At 47.1% G+C, this 26,129-nt stretch overlaps 2 protein-coding genes across 5 annotated transcripts in view; one reads left to right on the forward strand and one right to left on the reverse strand.

Annotated features, from left to right (window-relative positions):
- The window catches only part of LOC121274595, a 110,147-nt gene extending 107,801 nt beyond the window's left edge, over positions 1-2,346 (forward strand). For both annotated transcript variants that reach the window (XM_041181928.1, XM_041181926.1), the window contains one exon: positions 1,921-2,346. In XM_041181928.1, coding sequence (XP_041037862.1) covers positions 1,921-2,346 — 426 coding nt within the window. The remainder of the gene's footprint in view (positions 1-1,920) is intronic.
- Positions 1,611-26,129, reverse strand: part of LOC121274594 (nuclear RNA export factor 1-like) — a 74,593-nt gene continuing 50,074 nt past the window's right edge. The window contains exons 14-22 of one of the 3 annotated variants that reach the window (XM_041181925.1): positions 25,254-25,309; positions 22,823-22,930; positions 21,683-21,741; positions 17,038-17,153; positions 14,494-14,536; positions 14,322-14,394; positions 13,600-13,782; positions 9,126-9,186; positions 1,611-7,995 (exon numbers count right to left, since the gene is read on the reverse strand). In XM_041181925.1, coding sequence (XP_041037859.1) covers positions 7,951-7,995; positions 9,126-9,186; positions 13,600-13,782; positions 14,322-14,394; positions 14,494-14,536; positions 17,038-17,153; positions 21,683-21,741; positions 22,823-22,930; positions 25,254-25,309 — 744 coding nt within the window. In that variant the 3' untranslated portion in view covers positions 1,611-7,950. Of the gene's footprint in view, positions 7,996-8,285; positions 9,187-13,599; positions 13,783-14,321; positions 14,395-14,493; positions 14,537-17,037; positions 17,154-21,682; positions 21,742-22,822; positions 22,931-25,253; positions 25,310-26,129 lie in introns of those variants that run through there. The other 2 variants (XM_041181923.1, XM_041181924.1) reach the window with 2 other exon arrangements.

Here is a 26,129-nt window from a genome sequence, read left to right on the forward strand (position 1 = left end):
GTGCTGTACCCACCCTGATACAGTCACAGCTCGATAGGACTGTGCTGTACCCACCCTGATACACAGTCATATCTCGGTAGGACTGTGCTGTACTCACCCTGATACAGTCACAGCTCGATAGGACTGTGCTGTACCCACCCTGATACACAGTCATATCTCGGTAGGACTGTGCTGTACTCACCCTGATAGTCACAGCTCAACAGGACTGTGCTGTACCCACCCTGATACAGTCACAGCTCGATAGGACTGTGCTGTACTCACCCTGATACACAGTCACAGCTCAGTAGGACTGTGCTGTACCCACCCTGATAGTCACTGCTCGACAGGACTGTGCTGTACCCACCCTGCTATAGTCACAGCTCGATAGGACTGCGCTGTACCCACCCTGATACAGTTGCACTCGGTATGACTGTGCTGTACTCACCCCGATACACAGTCACAGCTTGATAGGACTGTGCTGTACCCACCCTGATACACAGTCACAGCTCAATAGGACTGCGCTGTACCCACCCTGATACACAGTCACAACTCGATAGGACTGTGCTGTACCCACCCTGATACACAGTCACAGCTCGACAGGACTGTGCTGTACCCACCCTGATATAGTCAAAGCTCGATAGGACTGCGCTGTACCCACCCTGATACAGTCACAGCTCGGTATGACTGTGCTGTACCCACCCTGATAGTCACAGCTCGACAGGACTGTGCTGTACCCACCCTGATATAGTCACAGCTCGATAGGACTGCGCTGTACCCACCCTGATACACAGTCACACTCGGTATGACTGTGCTGTACCCACCCTGATACACAGTCACAGCTCGATAGGACTGCGCTGTACCCACCCTGATACAAAGTCACAGCTCGATAGGACTGTGCTGTACCCACCCTGATACAAAGTCACAGCTCGACAGGACTGTGCTGTACCCACCCTGCTACACAGTCACAGCTCGGTAGGACTGTGCTGTACCCACCCTGATATAGTCAAAGCTCGATAGGACTGCGCTGTACCCACCCTGATACAGTCACAGCTCGGTATGACTGTGCTGTACCCACCCTGATAGTCACAGCTCGACAGGACTGTGCTGTACCCACCCTGATATAATCACAGCTCGATAGGACTGCGCTGTACCCACCCTGATACACAGTCACACTCGGTATGACTGTGCTGTACCCACCCTGATACACAGTCACAGCTCGATAGGACTGCGCTGTACCCACCCTGATACAAAGTCACAGCTCGATAGGACTGTGCTGTACCCACCCTGATACACAGTCACAGCTCGGTAGGACTGTGCTGTACCCACCCTGATACACAGTCACAGCTCGATAGGACTGTGCTGTACCCACCCTGATATAGTCAAAGCTCGATAGGACTGCGCTGTACCCACCCTGATACACAGTCACAGCTCGATAGGACTGTGCTGTACCCACCCTGATACAGTCACAGCTCGATAGGACTGTGCTGTACTCACTCTGCCACACAGCTCCCAAGTCACAGATCTCTAACTGATACTAACCATACAATTAGGGTTGCATGTTCCTTCATGTCACAACCCCTAAAACAAGGTTAAATCTTCCGATTATGTACAAAAATAAATGCAGACTTAAGGAATGTCAGAAAAAACTTTTATTTACAAGCTGATTATTCACTGATCTGTGCTTTTGAAAGTCAGAATAAAAGTACAACGTGGTAAAATGAAGTTTTACGGGAAGTGGGTCAATGCTGGAACAACTGAGTTATAGAATGCTCAATAACCATTGAACTATTAACATTTCATTGAAAGATACTAAAACAGATATATGAGCTCTCAAAAATAAAAATACGGACACACACTGGACTGTAATGTTAAAGACCGCATTTGCAGTCTGTCAACTAAAAAAAAAAGGGTCTGTGACACTTCTGCAAAATTCTCTCGCAGTGGCCCGAAGCCGGCTACGTGTCTGACACATGGTGTGGGGACCACAGCGAACTGGGGATGGAAGGTGATCAGCAGGAAGCCCACGGCAGGACATCACAGGACGTAGGCGGCTTGGTTCAGGAGGATGTTAATGGGAGGCGCGGCCGAGTTCTGTCAGGAACCACTACTCAAGCAACTCTCAAAAGTTCCCACGCCAAACAGGACCGCATCGGAGGGAAAGCTTCAAAAGTGACTCGGGCAGAACAACAAATGACTTTAAAAGGAGTCCACAATAGGGGGGGGGAAATGAAAGGTCCAACTGCAAAGTTCCCCCAACAGTTGATAATTACACACACCACTCAAATCTTCACCTTCAAGGCACTGGACAGGATCCAACTCAATCAGCACATTCTGGAAGTTGATGAACCCGGCCACATCCCAAGTTAAGGAGTAAACTGGACAAGGCTACTCCTTGGCCTACGGCTGCAGGAGGCGGTGAACATTTTCTATCTTTCATGCTCCTACAGAAATGTAACTCCTGCCTTTGCTTCCAGTCACTGCCACCTTCCATAATAAAGGAACCACATTCAATGAAGCTTTTAACTGTATTTTTTTTTGAGGGTGGGGTGGGATGGATGGGCTTAGAGGAAAGCATAGAACAGGGAGTCAAAATATGAGCAACACCCTTGTATTACAAGACTCCAGCGATAACCTTCCTCCTGTTGGCAGATCGATTGCCAACTGTTGGTTTACAACATGCAGGCCAGGTGTCTTTGCGATAACCTCTGGTAATCGATTAAATGACATCCCAGGGAATTTAAGCATGAGAACAAACTAGGGATGGTGCAAAGTGTAAAGAGTACCAGCAAGCTGAAGCCATCCTCCATTCAGCTCCCTCAACGAACCAGCTCACACTGACAGACATCAAAGCAGAGGCCTTGGAATCTCCCAGTGTGACCAAGGGATAGCAGGAGGTGGTGATCCATGGCTGGATCAGTCCCCAACAACTTCTAGCAGTCAGTGCCTCAGTGTGGCACAGATAGCAACCTGGTGCTATCCTCCAGACTGCAAGGTATCAAGGCCAAACAGGAGAAGGACATGGGGAAATGTGGGGAAAGTATTCCCAATACCACTCCCCCACTCCATGGGGAAAATAATAAATCACACAACAGTCCAATGTATGTCACCAACACAGTACACAATAACGGGCATTAACCATTCCGTTCTGTTGGCTAATAGGCACTTCTTTACTTTGAGTTTTCTCTCCCTCCCTTCCACCTCCTCCAATTTAAATATACTTCTTCCCAAAGTCACTCCATGCTGTGCACACCTCCCGGTGCAGTAGCAAGAAACCTGCTCCCAGGAATCTGCCAATCTTGCTCTTTATCTGGGTGAGCTGAGGGGACTAGGGAGGGGGAAAGTCACCAGCACTTCCTTCCACTGCGCTGGGCTACACTTCCGCTCGACGACAGCAAAGTTGGCACATGGTGGAAGTGCCGGTCCTAACACAAGTTTGGGCAGGTACCCTGGGCCACCTGTTGACAGAGCATCTAATGTCTGCCAACGAGGGTGAAGACACACTGGTTAGAGTGACTGCCCAGCATGGAAGACTGGTGTAGGGAGAAAAGGTTAGACAAGTCAACATGCGTTGCACTAGTCTATTCAGAAAAAGACCACGCAAGTGAGAAAGAAGTGGCTGCTCTGAGAATACAGTGCCACTTCCTATTGCTTTGGGCTTGCTCTGGCCAAGGGAAACTCCAGTTCCCAGACCTTTTCCTAGACTTTCAATCATCTCTGGTGACAGGAGGTAATAAATTACAATGGTGAATGCTACACCTGAAAGAGGATTCTCTGCAAGAAGATTGTGTTCCACCCCGAGCTTTCTCCAGTTTAAAGCGACAGTGAACACAACCACCTTGGTCTTTTTGAGGCACAAGTACCAAATCTAACAGCTGAGGTGAACGCCATCCTTCAGTCACTGAACAACGTTCAGTGGCAGCCTTCTGAAGATGAGTTAGGGTAGAACGTTGAAAATCACTCCTCCCCCTTCGACAGACAGCTACCACATGAGGAGAAGCACCACTTGTTTGGCCAATGTATAAATGAATGGCGTGAACCGATGGATAATGGATTTTTTTTTTTAAAATAAAAAAGTATTTTGTTCTTCACAGCGATGAGAGCAGAAAGGAGGTGGGCTCCCAATCAGATGGCTCAGCAGTCTGAGGGCAAATATTTACACGGTGAAGGGAGGAGGGCTGTTAAGGGAAATGGGAATTTCGAATATGGGCCTTTTCTCACCTGCCAATTGTCAAATCACACAATAACCGTTTAGCCAACAGGAGGGAAGGCACACAATATTCACAAATCAACACAGCCAATGGTTTGTCATTCTCACAATATGCTCCAAATCGGAAATGTTGTGGTCCAAACCTCCCCAAATTTTCACTTCACAAATGGCAAGGACCGGCTGTCACCCAGTGAGGAGTTCAGGCACAGAGAGACTTTGACTTTTTTGGTATACGTTTCTCATAAAGCATCAACAACTCTGTGGGGCTGCGGAACTGGCTGTGCCAATCACAACACCGAAGCTCTGAACTTCATTCACAAACGATGCAAATCTTGGAGGCACATTCTATGGGTTGAGAGAACAAATCCAGCATCCAACTGGCAAGTTACTTTCTGCCCGGTTGGGTACAGTCTGAAACCTTTGCTTCTTGTGCATATTTCTTCGGTTTAACAATTTACTCCCATCTCAGGGCATTGAGTGTTGATAAAAACCTTTCTCCGATGCACGTTGAGATCTGAGCAAGCAGCAGCTGGCAGCTTCAATTTCTATTTGCGAGAGATGGTTGACCACTATGCCAGAGCAGATCAAAGTAGGTGCTTGATGCAGGCCATTAATATGTCTGTGCTCGAATAGGGGAATCAGTTGCAATCGCTGTGACCTGCACCCGGGCGAGCTCTATCGGTTTCCCGTGGATGAGTAAACCATCGGAGATATCGTATAACATGTAAAACATTCCCCTTTTTATCTCTTGGGGAAGAGTGTGAAAAGTGTTAGGCGCTAGTCCAGCAAGTGTGCCTTTCAGAAGGGCATCTTGCTTTTGAAACAGTTCATTAACAAGAGCATACCACTTTGTGGATAAGTGTTTACGTCTTAAGATTTGTGACAAACCTCCAACCAAACCAAATCATTTGAAATTTTCAGAGATGATGCAAAGGGAGACTGTTCCACTGATCCAGTAAGTTTCAGCAGTGCCTGGGAAGAATGCAGAAATGCTACATATTGCACCCGGGAGGGTGCATTCCACATTTCTTTCTCAAGCATGGGAAGGTCGCAACAAATGAAACAGTCTCACCTTGTTCATTAGCAGTACAATCATTAGCAGTACAATAGCCCCAAGTAACAAAGACTGGTACTCAATCTCTCTCTCTCTCTCTCTCTCACACACACACACACACACACACACACACAAACACACACACTCTGGAAATGAGAGCTGCGAAATAACAAACCCCAACCCCGACACCTTCACCACCACAGCCCCCCTCCCCCCGAAACTTTGGAACAAAGCTGCTGTGAAGTGCCCTGTGAATGTTTGCCAATGCACCAGCTGCACTGTTACATTGAAGATATTGCTAACTTGTGCTCGCTCCACTTCCAGGTGAAGTTCAATGTCACTGAGGCTAGAATTTTCATTCTAAACCCATTCTACGGGATTCAATCCCAGATATACAGCCAGCCCTCTGGTGCCAGTACTTAGAACAAATGCCTTCAATCGCTGGACAGGGAATAGCAGCAGCTTATTCAATCTTTGGGGATGGGTATGGGCACTGCAGCTGCCAAGCCTGGTTCTGCCCTCACCTGATGCCCACAGTGAACAGCAAGCAGGAGTGGGAGCCTTGGCTGATTCTTGCCCACCCATCCCCCCGTTTTCCTCACCCAGGGTGAAGAGGTCAATGACAGCTCCCCTACTGGCAATCCCGACTGAGATCAGCTGAACTCCACAGATGCCAGGGATCCAAGAAACCCCCGGTCTGTATGACTTGGTGCGACATCGGGTGCTGTCTCTACCTCTTAGGCTATCAAGAGAAGCCATGATGCAGAGTAGTAACACATCAGCAGGCTCCCAGATCAGGAAATATCCCGGCTCTGCTCAAAAGTACAGGAATTCAGCCCAAGTTGGGAAATCGAGGGGCTCTAGAAAGCTCGTCAGCCTCCAACACTGGACAAAATGGCACTTGACCCCATGAGATTGACTGGAATAGAGCTAAAAAAAAAGGGCAGATCCGCAGGCCCACACCAGTTGGTGCATATTCTGCTAACTGCCCCACTATCGCTCTGGGCTCAACACTCAACACCCGTCTAACTTAAAAACCCCTTTCACCAAATCAACGAGCAAGGCGCACAATTTGCCTCTGGGTGCGTGAAAGTGCACTGGAAAGACACAATTGCTTGATGGCCTACTGCTGAGGTTATAACCTCAGAATGGTTTAGACAAGCCAGGGCCTGGAGGGAAAACACATCCAATTTGCTGCACCTTAAAGGTGTGTCTGTGTTTATTTTTGTTTTCAAAAAAGCAGCCGCCCAAATTTTACAATTTTGACGGCCTCTCTTACAGGCGGGGAGCAACCTCCTCCGCCTGGGTGGGGGGTCACCCACCCCCCCACAACCACCTCCGTAGCAAGGGGTCGTGACTAAATACTGGAGGTTTGAACCAGTTCTAGCCAGGGAAGGGAACAAGGGCTCCGCTTGTAAAGGTGTCTCTGTGTCTGAAAACCTTTGCATCGTTAGGAATAAAGGGGGGGGTTTAAAAAAAAAACAAGACTTTCAAGGTTAGTGAAGGGAATGAGGTCAGAGCCGAGACAATTCGATCGCTGGGGGGTGACCGGTTTCTGTTTGTTTAGCTTCTTCTGTATCTACCCCCACCCAGAACAGGTCAGAAGTTTGGGGTTTTCTGGATTTTGTCTCTCTTTTGAAAACTTTCCTACTCTTTTTAAATGTGGGGGGGGGGGTAAGAGCCCATCTTGCTGGAATGGAACAACTGAAGAGGAGTCAGTCTGGATTTAAAGCTTAGAAAATTAACAAACAATTGCTCAAAAACTTCTTGAAAAATCCTTTGGGGTTGGGGGGGGGGGGGGGGGGCAGAGAATCCAAGTGGGCAGGTTATCATCTGCTGCTCGGAGTGGGTAAAAGTTATGAAGGCGGCAGCACAAGAGCTTGTTGAATTGGGCCCCAGACTTCGGTCAGTCTAGCGTCAAGGTGAAGCACTACATTCTACCCCCACCCACCCAACATAGCAGTTTTCCTCTCCACCAGTTCAAACCGACGAGACGCGGCTCAGTCGCTTCATGCGAAGCCGGCTTTGGTTTGGGGCCGGGCCGGGCCGGACAGTGCAGCACCCTTTCCCTCCCTCGCCTCTTTCCCCCCCGCCGCCGATTTTCACAATGGGGAAATTGGGCGAAGAGTGCAGTTCTCCGATGGCTGCCTTTAAAGAAAAAGGGATGAAGTTGTCCTGGGAGTGGTCGGGGGGGGTGGTGGTGAGGGAAGGTAGCAGCTCCGTTTCAGGGTCTGGAGCTCGACGGACACCGAGACGGAGCGCCGAATTCACCTGGCTCACCAAAGTTACTGGGACAGGCGAGCTGAGCTTGTGGGACAAACCAAGCCTGGAAAGCCCAATTGTCAGCCAGGTGGAAAATAAGATTTATACTTCCATATTACTCATGAAGTTCAGCAAAACTATCCCCCCCCAACTCCACTAAAAAACCCATTTCAAAAACACTGGCACGTCACAGACGAAACACATAAATCAAAAAGCTACACTGGACTTTGATAACAACATCTACACAGTTGGACTTAGAAACGTGAACTGCTGTGCAATAGTTTTAAAAATCGTTAGTCTTGGTGGCAAGAAAAGTTCACATTATACTTAACGTATATCATTTATAGTCGGCATTTCGCTCTTTTTTTTAAAAAAAAAAATCCAGAGACCCGGCTCCTAAGGCTATTTAGTCTCAGATCTGAAGGGGTAGTGTAACACTTGCTTTTCTTCATAGCTGCTTCACGAATGCTATTTCAGGAATTTTTCCCTCGGCCTGGAAAAAAGCACAGTTAAAACCACAAAAAAAGAGTGTAATGAATCGAGGAGGCTCTGCTTATGGTACCGTAGCTCAGAGAAACAGCATCGAAAAAAAAAATCACACAGCGATTTAAAAGAATGGTCTCTTTTCTACCCCCCCCCCCCATTGCTCCCTGGCACACCCCAAAGCCTTCTTTGTCCTCAGACGATGGGGGAGGGGGAGGGTGGGGGGGTTCGTAGTCTTCTGCCTCGCTGACTACTATATATCGCAGTGTATAAGTCGACCTGGCAGATAAGATGAATCAATTTTCTCCGCCCCAAAAATCATGCTGTTCACCACCCCCCCCCTTTTAGACACGACATGCGACACTCACATTAGTGGTCAGTCTCAGCTTTTCATCTCCACAGATAGGTATTTTACTCACCGGTGCCTTATAACTGCGTGCAAGGGGTGTCAAGCAGGCCATACAGGCTGTGGAGACGCGTGGGAGTTTAAGACATGCACGGACAGGGCAGACCCAACGCGGCCAACGACAAAGATGACAAGCACCCACATCCACGCTGGCGGTTCACTTTTATGTTCGATATTTAAGTCAACCCCCGTCTCCGGCAGGGATTTTTCAAGGCTTCAAAATGTCGACTTATAGGCAGACATCTACATTACCGAACAGGTAATGCACTGTATCATATGCATGGCTACACCTTTACGAGTTGCCTCCTCACAGTCGACCGAGCGGCTTGCTGGTCAATGTGGGAGATTTAATGGTGAACTGGGCACTGAGGAAGGTTGGGGCGCAGCATATCCACCGGCCTGTGCTCAAAGCTATAAAAAGCAGTGCAGAGTCTTAAGGATCAGGACCCCTGAAAGGGCCTCGAAGGCAAAATTCGCCCTCCGCACAGATGAATTTCAAACATGTGACATTGGAGGTAAAGAGATAGCAGTCACCTCGCCCAAAGGAAAAGAACTATTCTTGCAAATTTTGTACGCGAGGAGAAATTTATCGGATATGGGGCAGGGGGAATTAAACTAAACTCTGGGTTTTTACCTTCAAAGTGGCTCAACTGGATTATCCCACTGGGCACAAGGGTCTTTTCAGGAGTTTTTGGTCTCCAATTCTGCGTACGCAAACGTTTTAATAAACTAACCTTAAGCTGTGTGAAGATTTGGGCAGCTTGATTGAAGTCCCATTCGTTGTCTTGCAGGCACCTAGAGGAAAGAGAGGGAAACGAGATTTCGGAGTCCAATTAGGGAAAAGATGAGGGAGCAGGAGTGTGGAAAACAGTCAAGGCACGGGTATTGGCAAGATATACAGGACAAGTGATCGCGGGAATAGGAAGAGGCCATCAAGTGAGGTCGCAGTTACTTATTACCTAACTCCATCTACCCGCCTTGATTCCATATCCCTTAATGCTCTAGGGTAGCAAAAATATATCAACCTCAGATTTAAAATCATGAATTGAGCATTTACTGCTTTTTTGTGGAAGATTTTTCCACAGTTCCGCTGTTCTGCCTGAACGGCCTGGCTCTGGATTTTAAGGTTCCAGTGTGTCCACTTGTTTCAGACCAGCCAAAAAGCATTCCTCTATCCACCCTAACAAGTCCTTTCAAAATCCTGGAACCCTCTCACAAATCACCCCTTCACCTTCTATATTCCAGGGAATACCTTACACAATCTCTCCTCATAATTTAACCCTTGGAGCTCTGGGAACATTTTGGTGAATCTGAGCTGCATTCCTTCCAATGCCACTGTGCTCTTTCTATGGTGTGGTGCCCAGAACTGTACAGATGTGGTCTAATCGATAGCTGTAGCAAAACAGATGTAAGGGCTAATATTCCATCAGCCTTTTTGATTTTTTCTTTTGCATCTGACCACTACATTTTAGTGATCCACGTACATGGACCTCAACATCTACAGAGACATTTTCTTTACATCTGCCCTATTGAACCGAACACCTTCAATTTAATCTTTTCTTAGTTTTCTCTTGTCTAAAGAACGGAGCCCTAGCCTGTTTGTTTTCCTGATCATTGCTGGGTTTATCTTCCCTCAGTTATACTAACAGCTGGCCATCTCACCTCAACCCTAGCCTATCTTCCAGCTCAAGCCACAGCTGCCCCAGTTGGACTGTCCAGCTCACAATTCAGCCTCTTGCCATTTTCCTTGTACCCTGGCCTTTCTGGGCATGTTTCTGCTCCTGCTCCACTTCGGTTCTTGTTCTACCCTCCCACCCTGGCATCCAGCTTGACGCCATTCTTCCAGCAGTGACTTTGAGCGTCCCAGGCCTAACCTCAGGACAAACACGGTCTAGTTCCACCCCCAGCCTACAACAAGCATGTCTGCTGGAGATTCAATAGTTTGTACTGACATTGTTGATCTCAGTGGATTGGGTTAATGACCAATGTGGATGGGGATCCACTGAGATATCTCCCATCTCTTGCTATATAAAAGCTTAGAAGATTCACACAGGTGATAGGCAGCAGCAAACATGAAACCCCAGTATCTATCTGCTAAAGAGATAGCACTGAGTCGGTTTTCATTCACACGGGTGCCGATTCTGAACTCGTACTTCAAAGACTTCAAAGTGACAAATCTGGCTGATTTTACGGCTTGTAAATTATTAGACACTCAGTCTTATTTGTTTCAGTTTAAAAATGTAATCTATATTGATGGATCTCACTTGAGATAAGTAAAGCCTCATTCACTTTAAACAGGTTTATGATTGGTCTCATTCTTTTTATCGCTTCCTCAGGTTGACAGTGCTGCACTAGCCTGGATATGATCGAGCTGTGAGGCACAAGGGCTGCTCTCCTGTTTAGACCTGAAGTTGTTTTTTTTTATTATTCGTTCATGGGATGTGGGCCTCGCTGGCTAGGCCAGCATTTATTGCCCATCCCTAATTACCCTTGTTCAGAGGGCATTTTTAGGAGCCAACCACATTGCTGTGGGGTCTGGAGTCACATGTAGGCCCAGACCAGGTAAGGGCGGCAGATTTCCTTCCCCAGAGGACATTAGTGAACCAGATGGGATTTTATGGGCATATCATGGTCATCATTAGGCTTTTAATTCTAGGTTTTTATTGAATTCATATTTCACCATCTGCTGTGGTGGGATTCAAACCAGGGCCCCCAGAGCATTACCCTGGGTCTGTAGAATACCAGTCCGTGACAATACCACTATGCCACTTGTAACAAGCTTCCAATCACACTATTGTGAGGCTCGCAAGTGGGCACTTCCTCTGCTCCCACTGTGAAGGAGAGTTTAAGGGGAAGGGCGGGCTGGCTGGCTGGCTGATGTGTCATTGCCAGCACAATGACACTGATTATGAAGCTCAGGCCACCCAGTTCCATTGGTGTTGGGGGTTTTTTTCCTCACTGGCTAGTTTTACTTGAATTTCATGGGCCTGGAGGTTCAGCACCATTACCTCATTTGTCAATAAATGCTAAATCAGAGACAATAAGCGTGTATTCTGCTTTTCAAAGCATGAAATCTCCTGTGGTAGGGAACTATCAAGGCACCAGGAACCCAGAGGTGCTAAAATATTTCAATTTAAAATGTAATTCTTTCTCCTTCTGTCTGATTGAAAGGGGCAATTTATAACAGTACAAAAACACTGCTTCATTGTGACCTGTGCTAGCCGCTCCTGACTCCAGACTAAAATTAATCCAGCCGTCATTTACAGTCTACTGGTTCAGTGAAGTATACTTGTGGCTGAAGGTGTAATTTGTCCTGAATGGTGCAATTTACACCTCTGCAAAGCAGTACTCCAAGGGATTATCCCTGTCTGCTACAGAAACAGGATGTGCAAACGACAGCATTGCAGAGGATGATAAATGGAGACCTAATTTAACTAGCTGTCATTGTAGCAAAAATCACGAGGTACTAAAGCAAAAAAAAAAGTAGCATGGTGGCACAGCGGTTAGTGCTGCTGCCTCACAGCTCCAGGGACCTGGGTTCGATCCTGAACTCGTGTGTGTCTGTCTGTCTGTGTGGAGCTTGCACGTTCTCCCCGTGACTCTGTGGGTTTACGCCCGGTGCTCCAGTTACCTCCCACCGTCCAGAGACGAGCTGGTCAGGTGGACTGGTTCCCAGTGCGCGTGTCTGCGTGAGTGTGTGCCCTGTGGTGGGCTGCCCTGGGTGTACCTAGTGCCCATTGCCTGTCAGGATAGGCTCTGACTCCCCTTCACCCTGAAATCGATGATGCGGCTCTGGAAAAGTGAGTGGTGCAATTTACACCCCTGCAAAGCAGTACTCCAAGGGATTATCCCTGTCTGCTACAGAAACAGGATGTGCAAACGACAGCATTGCAGAGGATGATAACTAGAGACTTAATTTAACTAGCTGTCATTGTAGCAAAAGTCACGAGGCACTAAAGCAAAATACTACCCAGCTGGAAATTGGAAATAAAAACAGAATAGACTCAGCAAGTGAGGCAGCATCTCTGGAGAGAGAAACACAGTTATAGTTTCAGGTCAGAACTCCCAGGTTTGTAGCAACTACAATGACACGAATGTTTGTTTTTGTTTCAGATTTCCAGCATCCGCAGTATTTTGCTTTTATCCCAGATTTGTAGCCCAGGCTGTGTCGAGCAAGCAGATTTTAACCCCTACTGGGAGGCAATGAACAAAAAACAACTACCAAAGAGTTACTAATCCCGATTGCCATCTCAGCACTTGCTGGAAAGTTCATCACTGTGGGCGAGCGTGACAGGAAAACATTCAACCAAAGGTGCGCACAGCATCTTGTTCTCAAGCGTTACACGAGTTTCCACAATGGAGTGGCTCAGCGAACAGATACAGGTTTTGAAATCTTAAACATTAAACAATTGATTTTTTTTTAAAATTCCCATTACGGTCATAGAATCTTAGAGGGAAATCATTTGGAAGGGCTGGCCAGCCGTTTTCAACCCATCATCCTGGGTCAAAATCCTGGAACTCCCTCCCTAACAGCACCGTGAGTGCATCTACACCACACGGACTGCAGCGGTTCAAGAAGGCAGCTCACCCCCCACCTTCTCAAGGGGCAACTAAGGATAGGAAATAAATGCTGGCCTAGCCAGAGATACCCACATCCCATGAATGGTTTCACACCCCTTCAGTTAATGTGTTTCCAATCGTAGTAACTTGCTATGTAAAAAAAAAAAAATCTGCCCCTAGTTCTTTTGCCAGTTGTTTTAATTATTAACCTGCCAGTGGAAACAGTTCGCCCCTCATTGCTTTATCAAAGCCCCTTACGATTTTGAACAGCTCTGTTAAATCTCCCCTGAACCTTTTGTTTTAAGGAGAACAATCCCTGCATCTATATTCTCTCCATAAGTCCCTTAAACCCAGGTACCATTCAAGTAAACTCCTCTGCATTCTCTCCAAGGCTTTGACATCCTTCCTAAAGTGTGGTGCTCAAAGTCAAACACAATACTCCAACTGAAGGCTATAACCATTGCACATCCACCAACAATCTGACAATGCAGCATAAATGGTTAAAAGTGACTGATGTCTAAAACTCGTAATGCACAACGGACAGATCTTAAACAAATGCTTTTTTTTGTAAGTGGAGAAACTTAAAGCGAGAGGTCAAACAAAGCAGATGGAGGGATCGGGAGTTCCTTTGCGATCTTTAATACTCACTTCTGTGACCACTCTATGTTCATGCCCGACTGCTGTGAGAAAGCCTGCAGCATTTCCTGCTGCGGTGCAGTGAGAGTGGGCACTGGACTGCTGGAGGGCGTGGGTGCTGGGGTCACAAAGGCTTTACGGATCTCCTCGGTGGTGGCGTTCCTGATGAACAGCTGGTCATTCACAATGCAGAGCCTGTTTAAAGGGACATGGAGGAGAAACAGCCCAATGTAGCAAACAAGCCAAGAAAGCAGTGACTCAACATCTGCATTTGCTCCCCGATTAAAGGCATCAATATTGAAAATCAAATGTTAAAGCAACTCAGAAAACAGTGGAAATGCGACATGTGCAGCAAGGACAGGAGAAGTTTACTCCCCGGCTGGAGAAATCACTTCTAATGATGCATAAACGCATATTTTTTTCTCTCCTGAAAGCTCACCAGACTGCTGTGTACTTCCATAGGAGGTACAGGGATATAGTAGGCCAATTTCCCATTGAGCCTGCTCCGCCATTTAATTAGATCATGGCTGATCATCTACCTCAACGCCACTTTCCCGCGCCATCTCCATATCCCTTAGTGTCATTGGTATCCAGAAATCTGTCCATTTCTGTCTTCCAGTAGGTTCTGGTTTTAATCCTTTATCGCATCTCCCTTTTTGAGCCAATTCGACCCCAGGTTCAAGTAAGTGCCCTCCAGCCCACAGGCATATTCACGTATGGAAAAAAAATCTTACCCTGCATTCCCAGCAGGCACGGCAATGAACACTCTGGAGAAGGCCCTCACAGATTCCCTGGATTTACTATCGACTGAGGGAAAATTAAGGATTGCAAAGCGTTACTCTCCAAGAGCTTGAATAAAAAGTTTGCTTTCAAAATTTAAGTCCTGAATTTATTAAGTTTACGCACCTTCTTTGAAAACTCCATGTACAGTAAAACAGAGCAACGTATTCTGAAACAGAAACCAAAGGTTATTTTATTGCGTACTATAATATATGGGCCACTTATAGCTCTATGGTAGCAATCTCAACACGTAGTTAGAAAGTTATGGGGTTAAGTCTTCATTGCAGAGAGCTCCGTACAAATTCTAGGCTGACACTCTCAGTACCTATACTGAGGGAACGCTGCCCTGCCATATTTCTGATGCGATGTTAAACTGAGGCTAGTGGTAAGTAACATTTAGGCCAGGCAACTACCATTTCTAATGAGAGAATCTAACCATCGTCCCTTGATATTTAACAGCATTACCAGCACAGAATCCTCCACCATCAACATCCTGAGGGTTACCATTGACCAGAAACTGAACCGGTCCAGCCATACAAATAATGTGGCTACAAGAGCAGGCCCAAGGCTGGGAATTGTGTGGCGAGTGACTCACCTCCTGACTCCCCAAAGCCTGTTCATTATCTACAAGGCACAAGTCAGGAGTGTGATGGAATACTCCCCACTTGCCTGGATGAGTGCAGCTCCCACAACACTCAAGAAGTTCGACAAAGCAGCCTGCTTTACTGACTCCCCAACCACCACCTTAAACATTCATTCACCATTGGTGCACAGTGGCAGCAGTGTGTGTACCATCTACAAGATGCACTGCAGGAATTCACCAAGGCTCCTTCAACATCACCTTTCAAACCCGTGACTGCTACCACCTAGAAGAACAAGGGCAGCAGACACATGGGAACACCACCACCTGCAAGTTCCCTCCAAGTCGCACACCATCCTCACTTGGAACTATATATTTTTTATTCATTCATGGGATTTGGGTGTCACTGACTAGGCCAGCATTTATTATCCATTCATAATTGCCCTTGTTCTTGCTGTGGGTCTGAAGTCATGTAGGCCAGACCAGGTAAGGGCAGCAGATTTCCTTCCCTAAGTGAACCAGATGGGCTTTTACAACAATCGACAATGTTTTCATGGCCTTTTAATTCTAGATTTTTATTGAATTCAAATTTCACCATCTGCCGTGGCGGGGTTCGAACCCAGGTCCCCAGAGCATTACCCTGGGTCTCTGGATTGCTAGTCCAGCGACAATACCCAAAAACCTGGGATGGGCAACAAATGCTAGCCTTGCCAGCAAAACTCCCACCCCATGAATAAATCTTTTTAAAAAATCAGCCAAGGTCCCTATGTTGAATGGTTACACGTCACTGGAAAGATTCCCATGCTGGCAGGCTGAGTGAGGGAAGGGTGACACTTGAGCTGCACAGGGTCTCAGCTGGAAAATACAGAGCGCGGAGAGTTTAGAGAATAACCTCACTGGCACCATAAGCTGTGCCACATAGCTCTAGTTGATACATCCATGCCATTCTATCATTTCTGTAACAAAACACAACCTGTTCTCTCCGCAGAACACACAACAGAATGCACAGCTCATCAAATGCTTAACCAAAAGACAGACATCATGCATAAAGAAACTAAACTTCGCGGTGTGTGCTACCCCTACATCACACAGCAGCTCCTTCATTGCTGCTGGGCCACAATTCTGGGACTCCCTTGCCTATATAGCATTATGGAGCCACCTTCACCAGAAGGTGTACTGCAGCAGTACAGGGAGAAGGCTCGCTACCCACTACTCAGGAACCAACTCAGGATAGGCAATAATATCAAGAAATACTTGCATCCCAAGCACTGATTTTTAAAAAAAGGACATTGGATGTGGGCCTGCATTCTTGATAAAGATAAAACAAATAGCGATCAGTTCACAACGGTATTTCCCTTTATTACTCCTACCACCAGCCCTCAGCCAACAAGAATGCTTGCTGAATTGCATCCACGTCAACTATAACATAATGCGCACAATTGTTTAAACATAGAGCAAAAAAGGGCTCCTCAGTCAGTGAATGGGCCACAACTGCAAGACAAGGGAATGTGGGAACAAGGTCAAATGGTGGGTAACTTTTTTTTAAACACAGAGATTTAGAGACACCGGGAATGGGTTCCACTCTGGGTAGAGTGGAAGCAAAAAACTGGAGCTGTTCAAGAGACAGGGAGTTTCTGAGTTCAATACGCACCTTGCCCCTAACTGTCTTCATGCCCACCCAGTGCACAACTGAGTCATACAGAGCAGTAGATTGCTGGCTAGATGCCTAGGCTGTGCAGTTACCTGCTCTCAGCCAGGGCAGTAGTGGGGAACTGCACTTGACCTCAATTCCGAGTTAATGTAGGGGGAAAAAAGTGAGTTCCGCCCCCCTATCACTGTCCCATGAACATTGCTGGAAATCTCACGCGTGGGGGCAGGACAAGGCTCGGATGTGAGCACCAACAAGTCAAACAGCTTGCTGGCACTCAGTATTTATACTGATGTACGAAGAACAGCCACTCAGATACATCATTACCACCCACCCCTAGGACTAAACGCCTCTGGGAAGGAGGGCAGAGGGAGGTCATGGAAGACTGCACAGGGAACTAATTAACAGGATAGCCATGCAGAACAAGCAGCTCTTCACTTACTGTTTGTGTGCTTACGTCCACCACGAAGGAGGCTATGTCATGTTGTGTCTTTGGGAGTTCATTCAGAAAGGCTACAACATTCAATCTGGTGTGCTTCAGCAACTTTGCCCGAAGTGCTAGGAACAAAAAAAAGGGGGAGGGGAGAGAAAGTTAGTTGAAAGTTAAATCAGTTATCCCCAAAAGGAGGGGCTCCAGTGAGAATGACAGAATAACATGCACTAATTCCTGAGCATCCAGGCCACATTTGGTGTAGACACCGTGTCTTCAAGGTTTATAAATACAGTTGTGCATCAAGCAAGGCCCTGGCATATACTTTGTTGCTTACGGTCAGTGTCAGTGATTACAGTGAACGTGAAGTAAGGCCATGTAAACAGTTACAGAAAGCACAATTCGCACTGCCTTCATGTAAGCAGAAGTATCGTCCTGCGTTTTAAACAATGTTTTTAAAAATCCTCTTCCTGGTAGTCTCCTCATACCTCAACATGTTCACACGCCTGAGGAGGCAAACACTTTGCCCCAAACTGGCAATGATTACAGCTGCAGAAGAATAACAGCACACCTTAGCACAGTGCAGTTTGATACATAGAGAGAGTGCTTTCCAATCAAGGATTACAAAATGCAGATTACCCCGTCAGAATATTCAGTCACAAGGTAGGAGTGGAGGCTGCACCATCGCATCAGGTGACAAGTATCTCTGCACTCCGCTACTGTGAAGAGATCCTTTCTAAGCATTAGCAAATGGGAACCATCGTGAAAAAGGATACCGAGGTGCTTCTGGTGAGACCAGCTGGGTGATATTCACCTTTGTATGATGTCAATGCTACGGCCTTAGCTAGCATCTTTTAATGACAATCATTTGTGCAGGATTGAATGCGTCCACACAGCAAATTGGAGAACTTGTATCAAAACATCACATAGGAAAGGACACACCTAGCTGCTCCCAAAATGTCATTGCTCCAATTGCCCACTCCTTCAGATACCTATCCAACTCTGTTAAACCTTGTCACACTCTTAACAGTCCATTCCACATATTCATCATCCTCTGCACAAAGCACTTAAAATCTAAACTGTCTGTGCACCTTCCGACCCCAGGCTCCAGAAACTGTGGTAATCAATTGTTTGCTTCCTTTAAGGGTCTTTATCATCTCCCCTCAGCATTCCCCTTTTCAGAGAAAACCTGCTCTTTACTGTTAGAGCTGAGCCATGGTAAGCAGAGTATCAGCTTAACTGCTCTTTCTGGGTCCTTCCCTGCACCTGCTGTGGCTTGTAGCTACTCCTCCCAAGAAATCTGCTATCATGCTGTCACGCACATCTGCCTTGCACCACCTTCACATATCCACCATAGCTCATCTGTGAAGCCTGTCATCCAACTATGCCCCGGTCAACCCCTCTTTCTGTTGCCCTCCACTTTACCCTCTATAAGTGGCTTTTTAGCTCTGCTCAAATGGCCAGAATACTGGCATTTTCTTTTCTGGATGTCTCTTTTTAAGAATTATTTTTGCTCTTGCTATTTCAAGCACCTCTTCATTTGTCTTACATCCTGCATATGGAATTTTTAGCAGAGGTCCGAGCATCCACATTTCAAAGGCCTCGATTTTCTGCCATGGATATTTATTGTCCAGGTGACTGAGGCAAAGGAAAGTGGACAGAATGTAGCATCGTATGAGCTTCTTTGTTCTGTTACAAGCTGAGTTTTCTTGTTGTTAACAAATGCTTCATATTTACAAAATTGCATCTGGCTATCTCTATCCTCCCAACTTCTACACCACATCTACCATCTTCTGTTATCATTTGATCTAATCGGGTAAATGTATCTACTTGTGCAGCATGACCCCATCCACTTCAATCTTCACTCTAGTTTCTTCTGGTGTATTCCTTCTAACTACTATTGCTTTTGTCTTTCTGGTGGTTCATATTCAATCCACATTCTAAACCCAACACCTGGATATTCTTGTCGTAGTACCATGGCCAGGAGAGCACTCAGTACTGCTGGTGAGAGCACGGCACATAACCAATCTGAACAGTGTTGTTAGAAAGGATGCGGGGAGACTTGTTAGTGAGACGAACCACTGCACAGCCTGGCTGCGGGCAAGCAGGCAAAGCAGTTTGCACAGCGTTTCGAAACCATTCAATCTAATGTTTATTGGCTTTTCAGACACAAGTCTGAAGGACTTTGCCCCAGTTGCTCTGCATGGTGAAGCCGCTAGGTTACATTATATGAGAGATTGGCTGGAAATACTTGCCATGTCCTCTACAAGATTTTTATTTCTAAAAGGAGCAGTGGTAGTGCAGGTGCCAGTGGAACAAGGGGCTGTGGGTAGAACAGTTGCCAGTGGAATCAGGGGCCGAGGGTGGAGCAGGGGGCCCTGGGTAAAGTGGGTGCAGAGGAGCAGGGGGCCCTGGGTAAAGTGTGTGCAGAGGAGCAGGGGGCCCTGGGTAAAGTGGGTGCAGAGGAGCAGGGGGCCCTGGGTAAAGTGGGTGCAGAGGAGCAGGGGGCCCTGGGTAAAGTGGGTGCAGAAGAGCAGGGGGGCCTGGGTAAAGTGGGTGCAGAGGAGCAGGGAGCCCTGGGTAAAGTGGGTGCAGAAGAGCAGGGAGCCCTGGGTAAAGTGGGTGCAGAGGAGCAGGGGGCCCTGAGTAAAGTGGGTGCAGAGGAGCAGGGGGCACTGGGTAAAGTGGGTGCAGAGGAGCAGGGGGCCCTGGGTAAAGTGGGTGCAGAGGAGCAGGGGGCCCTGGGTAAAGTGGGTGCAGAGGAGCAGGGGGCACTGGGTAAAGTGGATGCAGAGGAGCAGGGGGCACTGGGTAAAGTGGGTGCAGAGGAGCAGGGGGCCCTGGGTAAAGTGGGTGCAGAGGAGCAGGGGGCACTGGGTAAAGTGTGTGCAGAGGAGCAGGGGGCCCTGGGTGGAGAGATGAGCTGTGAAAGAAAGGGGTAGCAACGTTCCATTTCCCTTTTACCTACTTCTCCATCCCAGCATAACGTCACTGACCTCTCGCTTAGATGCTGTTCAAGAAGCACTGCTCTCCTCTACTATTCTAATGTCATGCCCATCTGCCAATGCAGTCAATTTATAATCCTCCTCTTCTACATCTTTCATGGCTGGCTGGGCTTGCTGCCTCTACCCCATCCGTTGGTCTTCTCAATCTGACCTCCTGGGGAATCTCTTTCCTCCACAACTATTGGCAGCAGAATTTCTGGCCGCCTGCCTTGAAGAACTCCTTCCCTAAATCCCTTGGCCTCCCTCCTCTCTCCCTCCTCCTAAATACTTCAAATCCCTTCTTTCCACCCAAGTCATCAGGCACTCCTAAACTCTCCCAGGTTCAGTATTCTCATTCTCTCACTATTACTTTGTAAAGTGCATTGGTGTATCTTGCATATTGAGGGCTCTATACAAGTGCAAGTTGCTGCAGGCTACTCAGCTGTGCAGGGGTGCGCGTGGAATCTGACCCGACCTTTATCCCACACACACAGCTCACTAGAAAGCCAAACGGAAACTAGGCTAACTCTCATTTCCCTGCACCAGATGTAGAACATCCCTGCCCAAGAGGTCAACAGGCATCAAACCTGGGACCTTTCTACCCTGTAAAACGCAGCGAGGAAGCACAAATAACAAAACCAATTGCCTCAATGGTGCAGTCTTGAGCTATACAGCCTGTGCGGTGAGGCTAGATCCCTGGGCTGTATGGAGTTAGCCGATCCCATTCAGGGGCGCTACCATCAGCCTCACTGCACCACAACAAGGAGGCAGAGAAAACAAGTCACTGGAGTTCTCCTTTCTCATCGCTGTCAGAGGCCCTGAGTGCAAAGCAGCTGTTTGGATACCAGATAAGGAAAGGATCGAGATATCCTAATTGCAGAAGAACATTCACACGAGGACAGTCACTCTAGTGAGGTTCCAGTTAGCTGGAAGCAGTCTGAGTCAGCGTTTCCCAGGGAGCCAGAGTGGAGAGAAAAAAAAAACGGAGACGTTTTCAATTTTTTCCTTATCAAAGGGCAGATTATTCTATCTTGGGTAGAAAAGGCAGATAAGATTGCCTTTAATAGAGTACAAATATATCCTGTAAGGCACGGATTCCAGCAAAAACAATGCAACATTTCAAAAATACACAGAGGCTGGGTTTGGAAAGTGGTGCGAGATACAGCAGTTAATATGAAACTCAGTAGCTACAAGTGAACAGACATGCTATACAATAGGCATTTGCATCCTTGTGCTGGACTTTATCATCTGCTGCCCTGATAATCTAGGTGCTTTGAGGCTGAAATGACTCATAAAAAGAAGAAATCAAACATTGAAAGAAGACGTGATGCAAAGCTAACCTTCATTTTTTTTTCACTTAACTGTTCTTTTGTTTATAACTCGGTTCCTGCATTAGCCACATGATCAGTCTAAACCAGAACTTCTGCCTGATTCAAAAAGGGTCATTGTTAGTCCTCTTTTAAAAAAAAAACACCCAATAGCTCGTGTCATCTGTGCCTGACGCGAGAGGAACTTTCCACTATTTAAAACCGCCAATCAAAATGGATTTGCAGCTGAAAAGATTCCTTGGGCACTAATTGATTTGTGTTTCACATCTCACAGCAGCCAGGATAGAGCACTTCTCACAGGCACCCGTGTGTTTGAGATACAAAGGAAATTAGCATTTCACTTACTTGGATCCTTCAGTCTCCTGACATTTCTACTCTCCTTGAAATACTCTCCCAGACTGCTCCTGTTTGGACACAACACATTCTTTTGAGGACTCAAGTTGCAGCTCATTAAAGATGGGACAATAGCTGTCCCAGGTTCTCTTCTTGACAACACCATAGTGGAAATGTACGGTAGAAGACAACTGCAAGTTTAAAATACAGCCACTCCTTCATTCGAGAATTTTTACATTCCCCTTTAAGCTCCATTTGCTGCAGTAGTGCACACTAGGTTTTGTGGATATTTTCTATCTGAGCAACGGGGGTTCTGTCCCACATATGTATGGACCCTTCTTTAGACGCCCAACCCCACAGTGTTGGGCTGGGACAGGCAGTCTTACTGTTCCACCATCAGCACCCAACTGATTGCAGGGTTCCGACAACACTCCTGGGTGGCTGAGAAGAACCAGTGTTCTTTGCCGTTACATGATGTGGTTAAGTTCAGTGACCTGTCATATGACCCCAGATAGGTTCATCAATTGGCAGGCACACCAATGCACAGCACGCGGTTCCTTCCCCTACCAGCTAGCATGTCACATTCTGCCCAGAGGAAGGATGTAGCTTTACAAGGCCTTAATCTCTGGTTTCTGAAGCTGTGGAAATGTGATTCAAAATCTGACAATTGGATAAATTCACTGAACTATTTCCTGAGAAAGAGAAGGCACCAGCCTTGAAGGGCTGATCATTAATCACACTTTGCAGAAACTGGCTGATCAATGGATGTCCAGAGGCAGCTCACTTTCTGATTGTTAACTCCCCGTCCCCCTTCTTCCCATGTGGGGGGGGGGGGTTCATGGCCTCCTTCTGCCCACCAAAAGTGCTAGTGCCATTGTTCCCCCTTTGCCGACCCTACTTGGCAAAGTCTATCCTCTGTCTCTCTTTCACTCCTTCACTACCCTGCTTCCCCATGTCAGGAGATGCTTGGTCTTTGTTTGACCCCTGCCTAGGATTGTAAAACCGAGACTTGGAACTCAGTGAGTGGGTAATAGTACCACAGGACCCTCCCCCCCTCCCCCCTCCACCACAGCATGGGTCAGCACAATGTACATTAAGGGTTCAGCCCCATATCACACTCAGAGAAAACTGCTTTGCCTGAAGATAACAAACCTGGCAGGGTTCTGTGGAGAAAAGGGAATACTCAGCGAGCAGCAGGCTGTATCGTGGTAGGCATCCAGCAGCCCTTGCCTGTCTGTCGAATCGTAAACTGAATAGTACCTGCAAAAGCAAGAAGAAGGAAATCAGGGGGAGGGAACAAAGGCCTTTCTTTCCCTTGGTCAGTCAACTCAGGTTGGGAAGGGTAAAGCTTTGGGTTAGGACCGAGATTGCAGGCCTTAGTTGTTACCCAAAAGCAACAGTGAACAGTTCACACCATTTACTGCCTTACCTGTTTCTTGATGTAAAATAAGGTGCTCAATTAAGGTGAAGCATGAGGGTGGTCTCGTCTGCAGATTGCTTTACACCAGGAACTTGATAGACTTTTTACATTGACAGACTAATCAACTGTAATAAACTCTGAAGCATGGAAAGATCCTTGGTGGACTTCAAACCATGTTTATCATTCAAAGGTGTATAAATCCAAAAAACTAATTTAAAAAAAAACCTCTCTTTTTCTGGGAACATTTAATCCCCTTCAATACATTTATTCCCACGAGAGGGGAGGACAGACCATCTGCTGAGGTCTTTTCTATCACGCGGGTGACCACACATCTAGCTTTGAACTAATTCTTTTGGCCAGTGGCTGCTCAGTAATTCTCCAGATCACAAACTTGGTTTTTGACCTCTCTATTTATGGTGCCTTCTGCTTTTCTTTTTAAAATAAAAGGACTGCCACGCCCCCTAGTTTTGGATAATGAACCTGCAAGCACACAGCACCTTTAGTAATGTAAAAGCATCCCAAAGCGCTTCAGAGGTTCACTGGAAAACAACATTTGACACTGCGGAATATGAGGAGGTATTAGGACAGATGACCAAAAGCTTGGGCAAAGTAGCAGGTTTTAAGGAATCTCTTGAAGGAAGGGAGGTCCGAGGTTGGAGAGGTTTAAAGGAGGGAATTTCACAGCTCACAGCCCAGGAAGCAAAGGCACAGCCGCCGAGTAGGGCTGCTAATCCTCCAGAATTAACCTGGAGTCTCCAAGAATTGAAGATCAAACCAAGACACTGCTGTGTGCAACCCTGGAGAAAAATCATCAGGACATTGAAAAATACTTTTTTCCCCTCATATTCTTTGAGCATTTCTCTTTACCAGATATAAAAATATTGAAAATGGGATTTAAAAAAAAAAAGGCTGTTTGGCTGACAGTCCAATTCGATAATGAGTCTCTTTGCTTTCCAATTGGCGTAGGAAGGCAGTGCATCACAAGGATGGATGCGTTGACCGACTAATAGCTGGAGTGTAGGGGACTAATCATGTGATGATAGCTCCAGGAATACATGTAACCACAGTTGGCAGCCCTGCCGCCAAGGGCGGAGTGATTAAAATGGGGGTTGCACATGTTGCCAGAATTGAAGGAGAGATCTCAGAGGCTTATAAGAGGAGGTTACAGAGATAAAGGGGAAGCAGCCAACGCAGTCGATGTGCACAAGCATGATGGCACTTGGAGCAAGTTGAGATGTGGTCAGCAGAGTTTTGGTTGAGCTCAAATCTGTGAAGGGTGGAAGGTGGGAGGCCAACTAGGAGAGTGTTGGAATAGGCAAGTCTAGAGCTAGTAGGGGCATGGATGAGTGTTTCAGCAGCAGCTGTATTGAGGCAGGGGCAGGATTTGGCTCAGTTGCGGAGGTGGAAGCAGACAGGGACTGGGCAAAATGTGACGAGCTGTGATTTAGTTGGTGCCACATTGTAAATGACCACTGGATATGGCTAAAATGCAAGCTGGGATGTTCAGGCCTTTAACTCAGAAGCCTTAGCTGAAGGAGGGAAACCTCAATGCACGAGTTGGCAGCGTGTACCTGGGTCAACAACACCCAGGGCACAGCACTGGGATGAAATGGGGCTACACTTTGGTTTGGAAAAATCAAAATAGACATTGTAAAAGGGTCAGATGGACAAAAAACCTTGCACAGAAAGCAGAACAAAAGATAATTCAACCACAAAGTACAGACGTAGAGATAAGCTGTTTCTTAGCCTAGGTAGTTTTAAATTTCAGGTTACTATCGAGTTTTTTTTAATCACGACTTTCCCCTGCTTGTGCTTAAATCTTATTCTGAGATCAAAGCGGAACTTTTTTAATCCAACTTTTAATGTACCATTCCACCCAGTTCAAATCAGAGATTCAATGCTTTAAGCAACAACTGGCCTGAAATTGGTAGAAAGAACAGGACTCTAAACATCTCTGAAGAAGAGTCAAACGGACTCGAAACTTTAACTCTTTTTCTCTTTCCACAGATGCTGCCAGACCTGCTGAGTTTTTTTTCCCAGCATTTCCTGTTTTTATGTTCAAACTCTAAACTTATTTGGCACTAAAAAACTTCTGATGAATGCTCCTAATTATTAATGATCAAAGTTTACCGCATCTATGTATCGGAGTCCGTGGGTACTTACTGCTGAATGAATCGTGATACAAGCACCTTGATTTCATCTGTACCAAAGTAACTAGCCTGTTAAAGGAAAACAAGTAGCAGCTTAAAGACCACATCGACACTTTGCCTAGCACTAATAATCACCAAGGCTCTTACATAACGGACACCTTGCTTGAAAAAGAACTTGCATGAACATAGCACTTTATATTTGCAGCATGTTCTAAGGTGCTTTACAACCCACAGATTGCCCCTGAAAGGCACAGTTGTGGAAGCAAATAAGGTAGCCAAGTTGCACACAGTACAATTATACAAACAACAAATGAATGATCAATTAATTTGTTGGTGCTGGCATTGTTTGAGGACACTGGGAAAACTAAGTCTCTGAGATGGCAGACATTTTATTTGAAAGACTGCTGTTCCAACAGAGCTCTCCCAGCACCGCCCCACAACAGCACTCCCACCAACCCCACCTCCCCATCCCCCCCCACACCCCCACCGGCACTGTCCCCAATGGCCTGTCCCCGGCACCGCCCCACAACAGCGCTCCCCCCACACCCTGGTACCGCCCCCAATGGCATGTCCTTGGCACCGCCCCCAATAGCGTGTCCCTGGCACCGCCCCCAATAGCGTGTCCCTGGCACCGCCCCCAACAGCACCCCCCTCCCCCGGCACCGCCCCACAACAGCGCTCCCAGCACCGCCCCCAATGGCATGTCCCTGGCACCGTCCCCAATAGTGTGTCCTTGGCACCGCCCCCAACAGCACCCCCCTCCCCGGCACCACCCCCAACAGCGCTCCCCCCACCCCCGCCCCCAATAGCGTGTCCCTGGCTCCGCCCCCAACAGCGCCCCCCTCCCCCGCACTGCCCTCCCCCCGGCACCTCCCCCAACAGTGCTCCC

This window comes from Carcharodon carcharias, assembly GCF_017639515.1.
Source record: "Carcharodon carcharias isolate sCarCar2 chromosome 37 unlocalized genomic scaffold, sCarCar2.pri SUPER_37_unloc_1, whole genome shotgun sequence".
NCBI lineage: Eukaryota > Metazoa > Chordata > Chondrichthyes > Lamniformes > Lamnidae > Carcharodon > Carcharodon carcharias.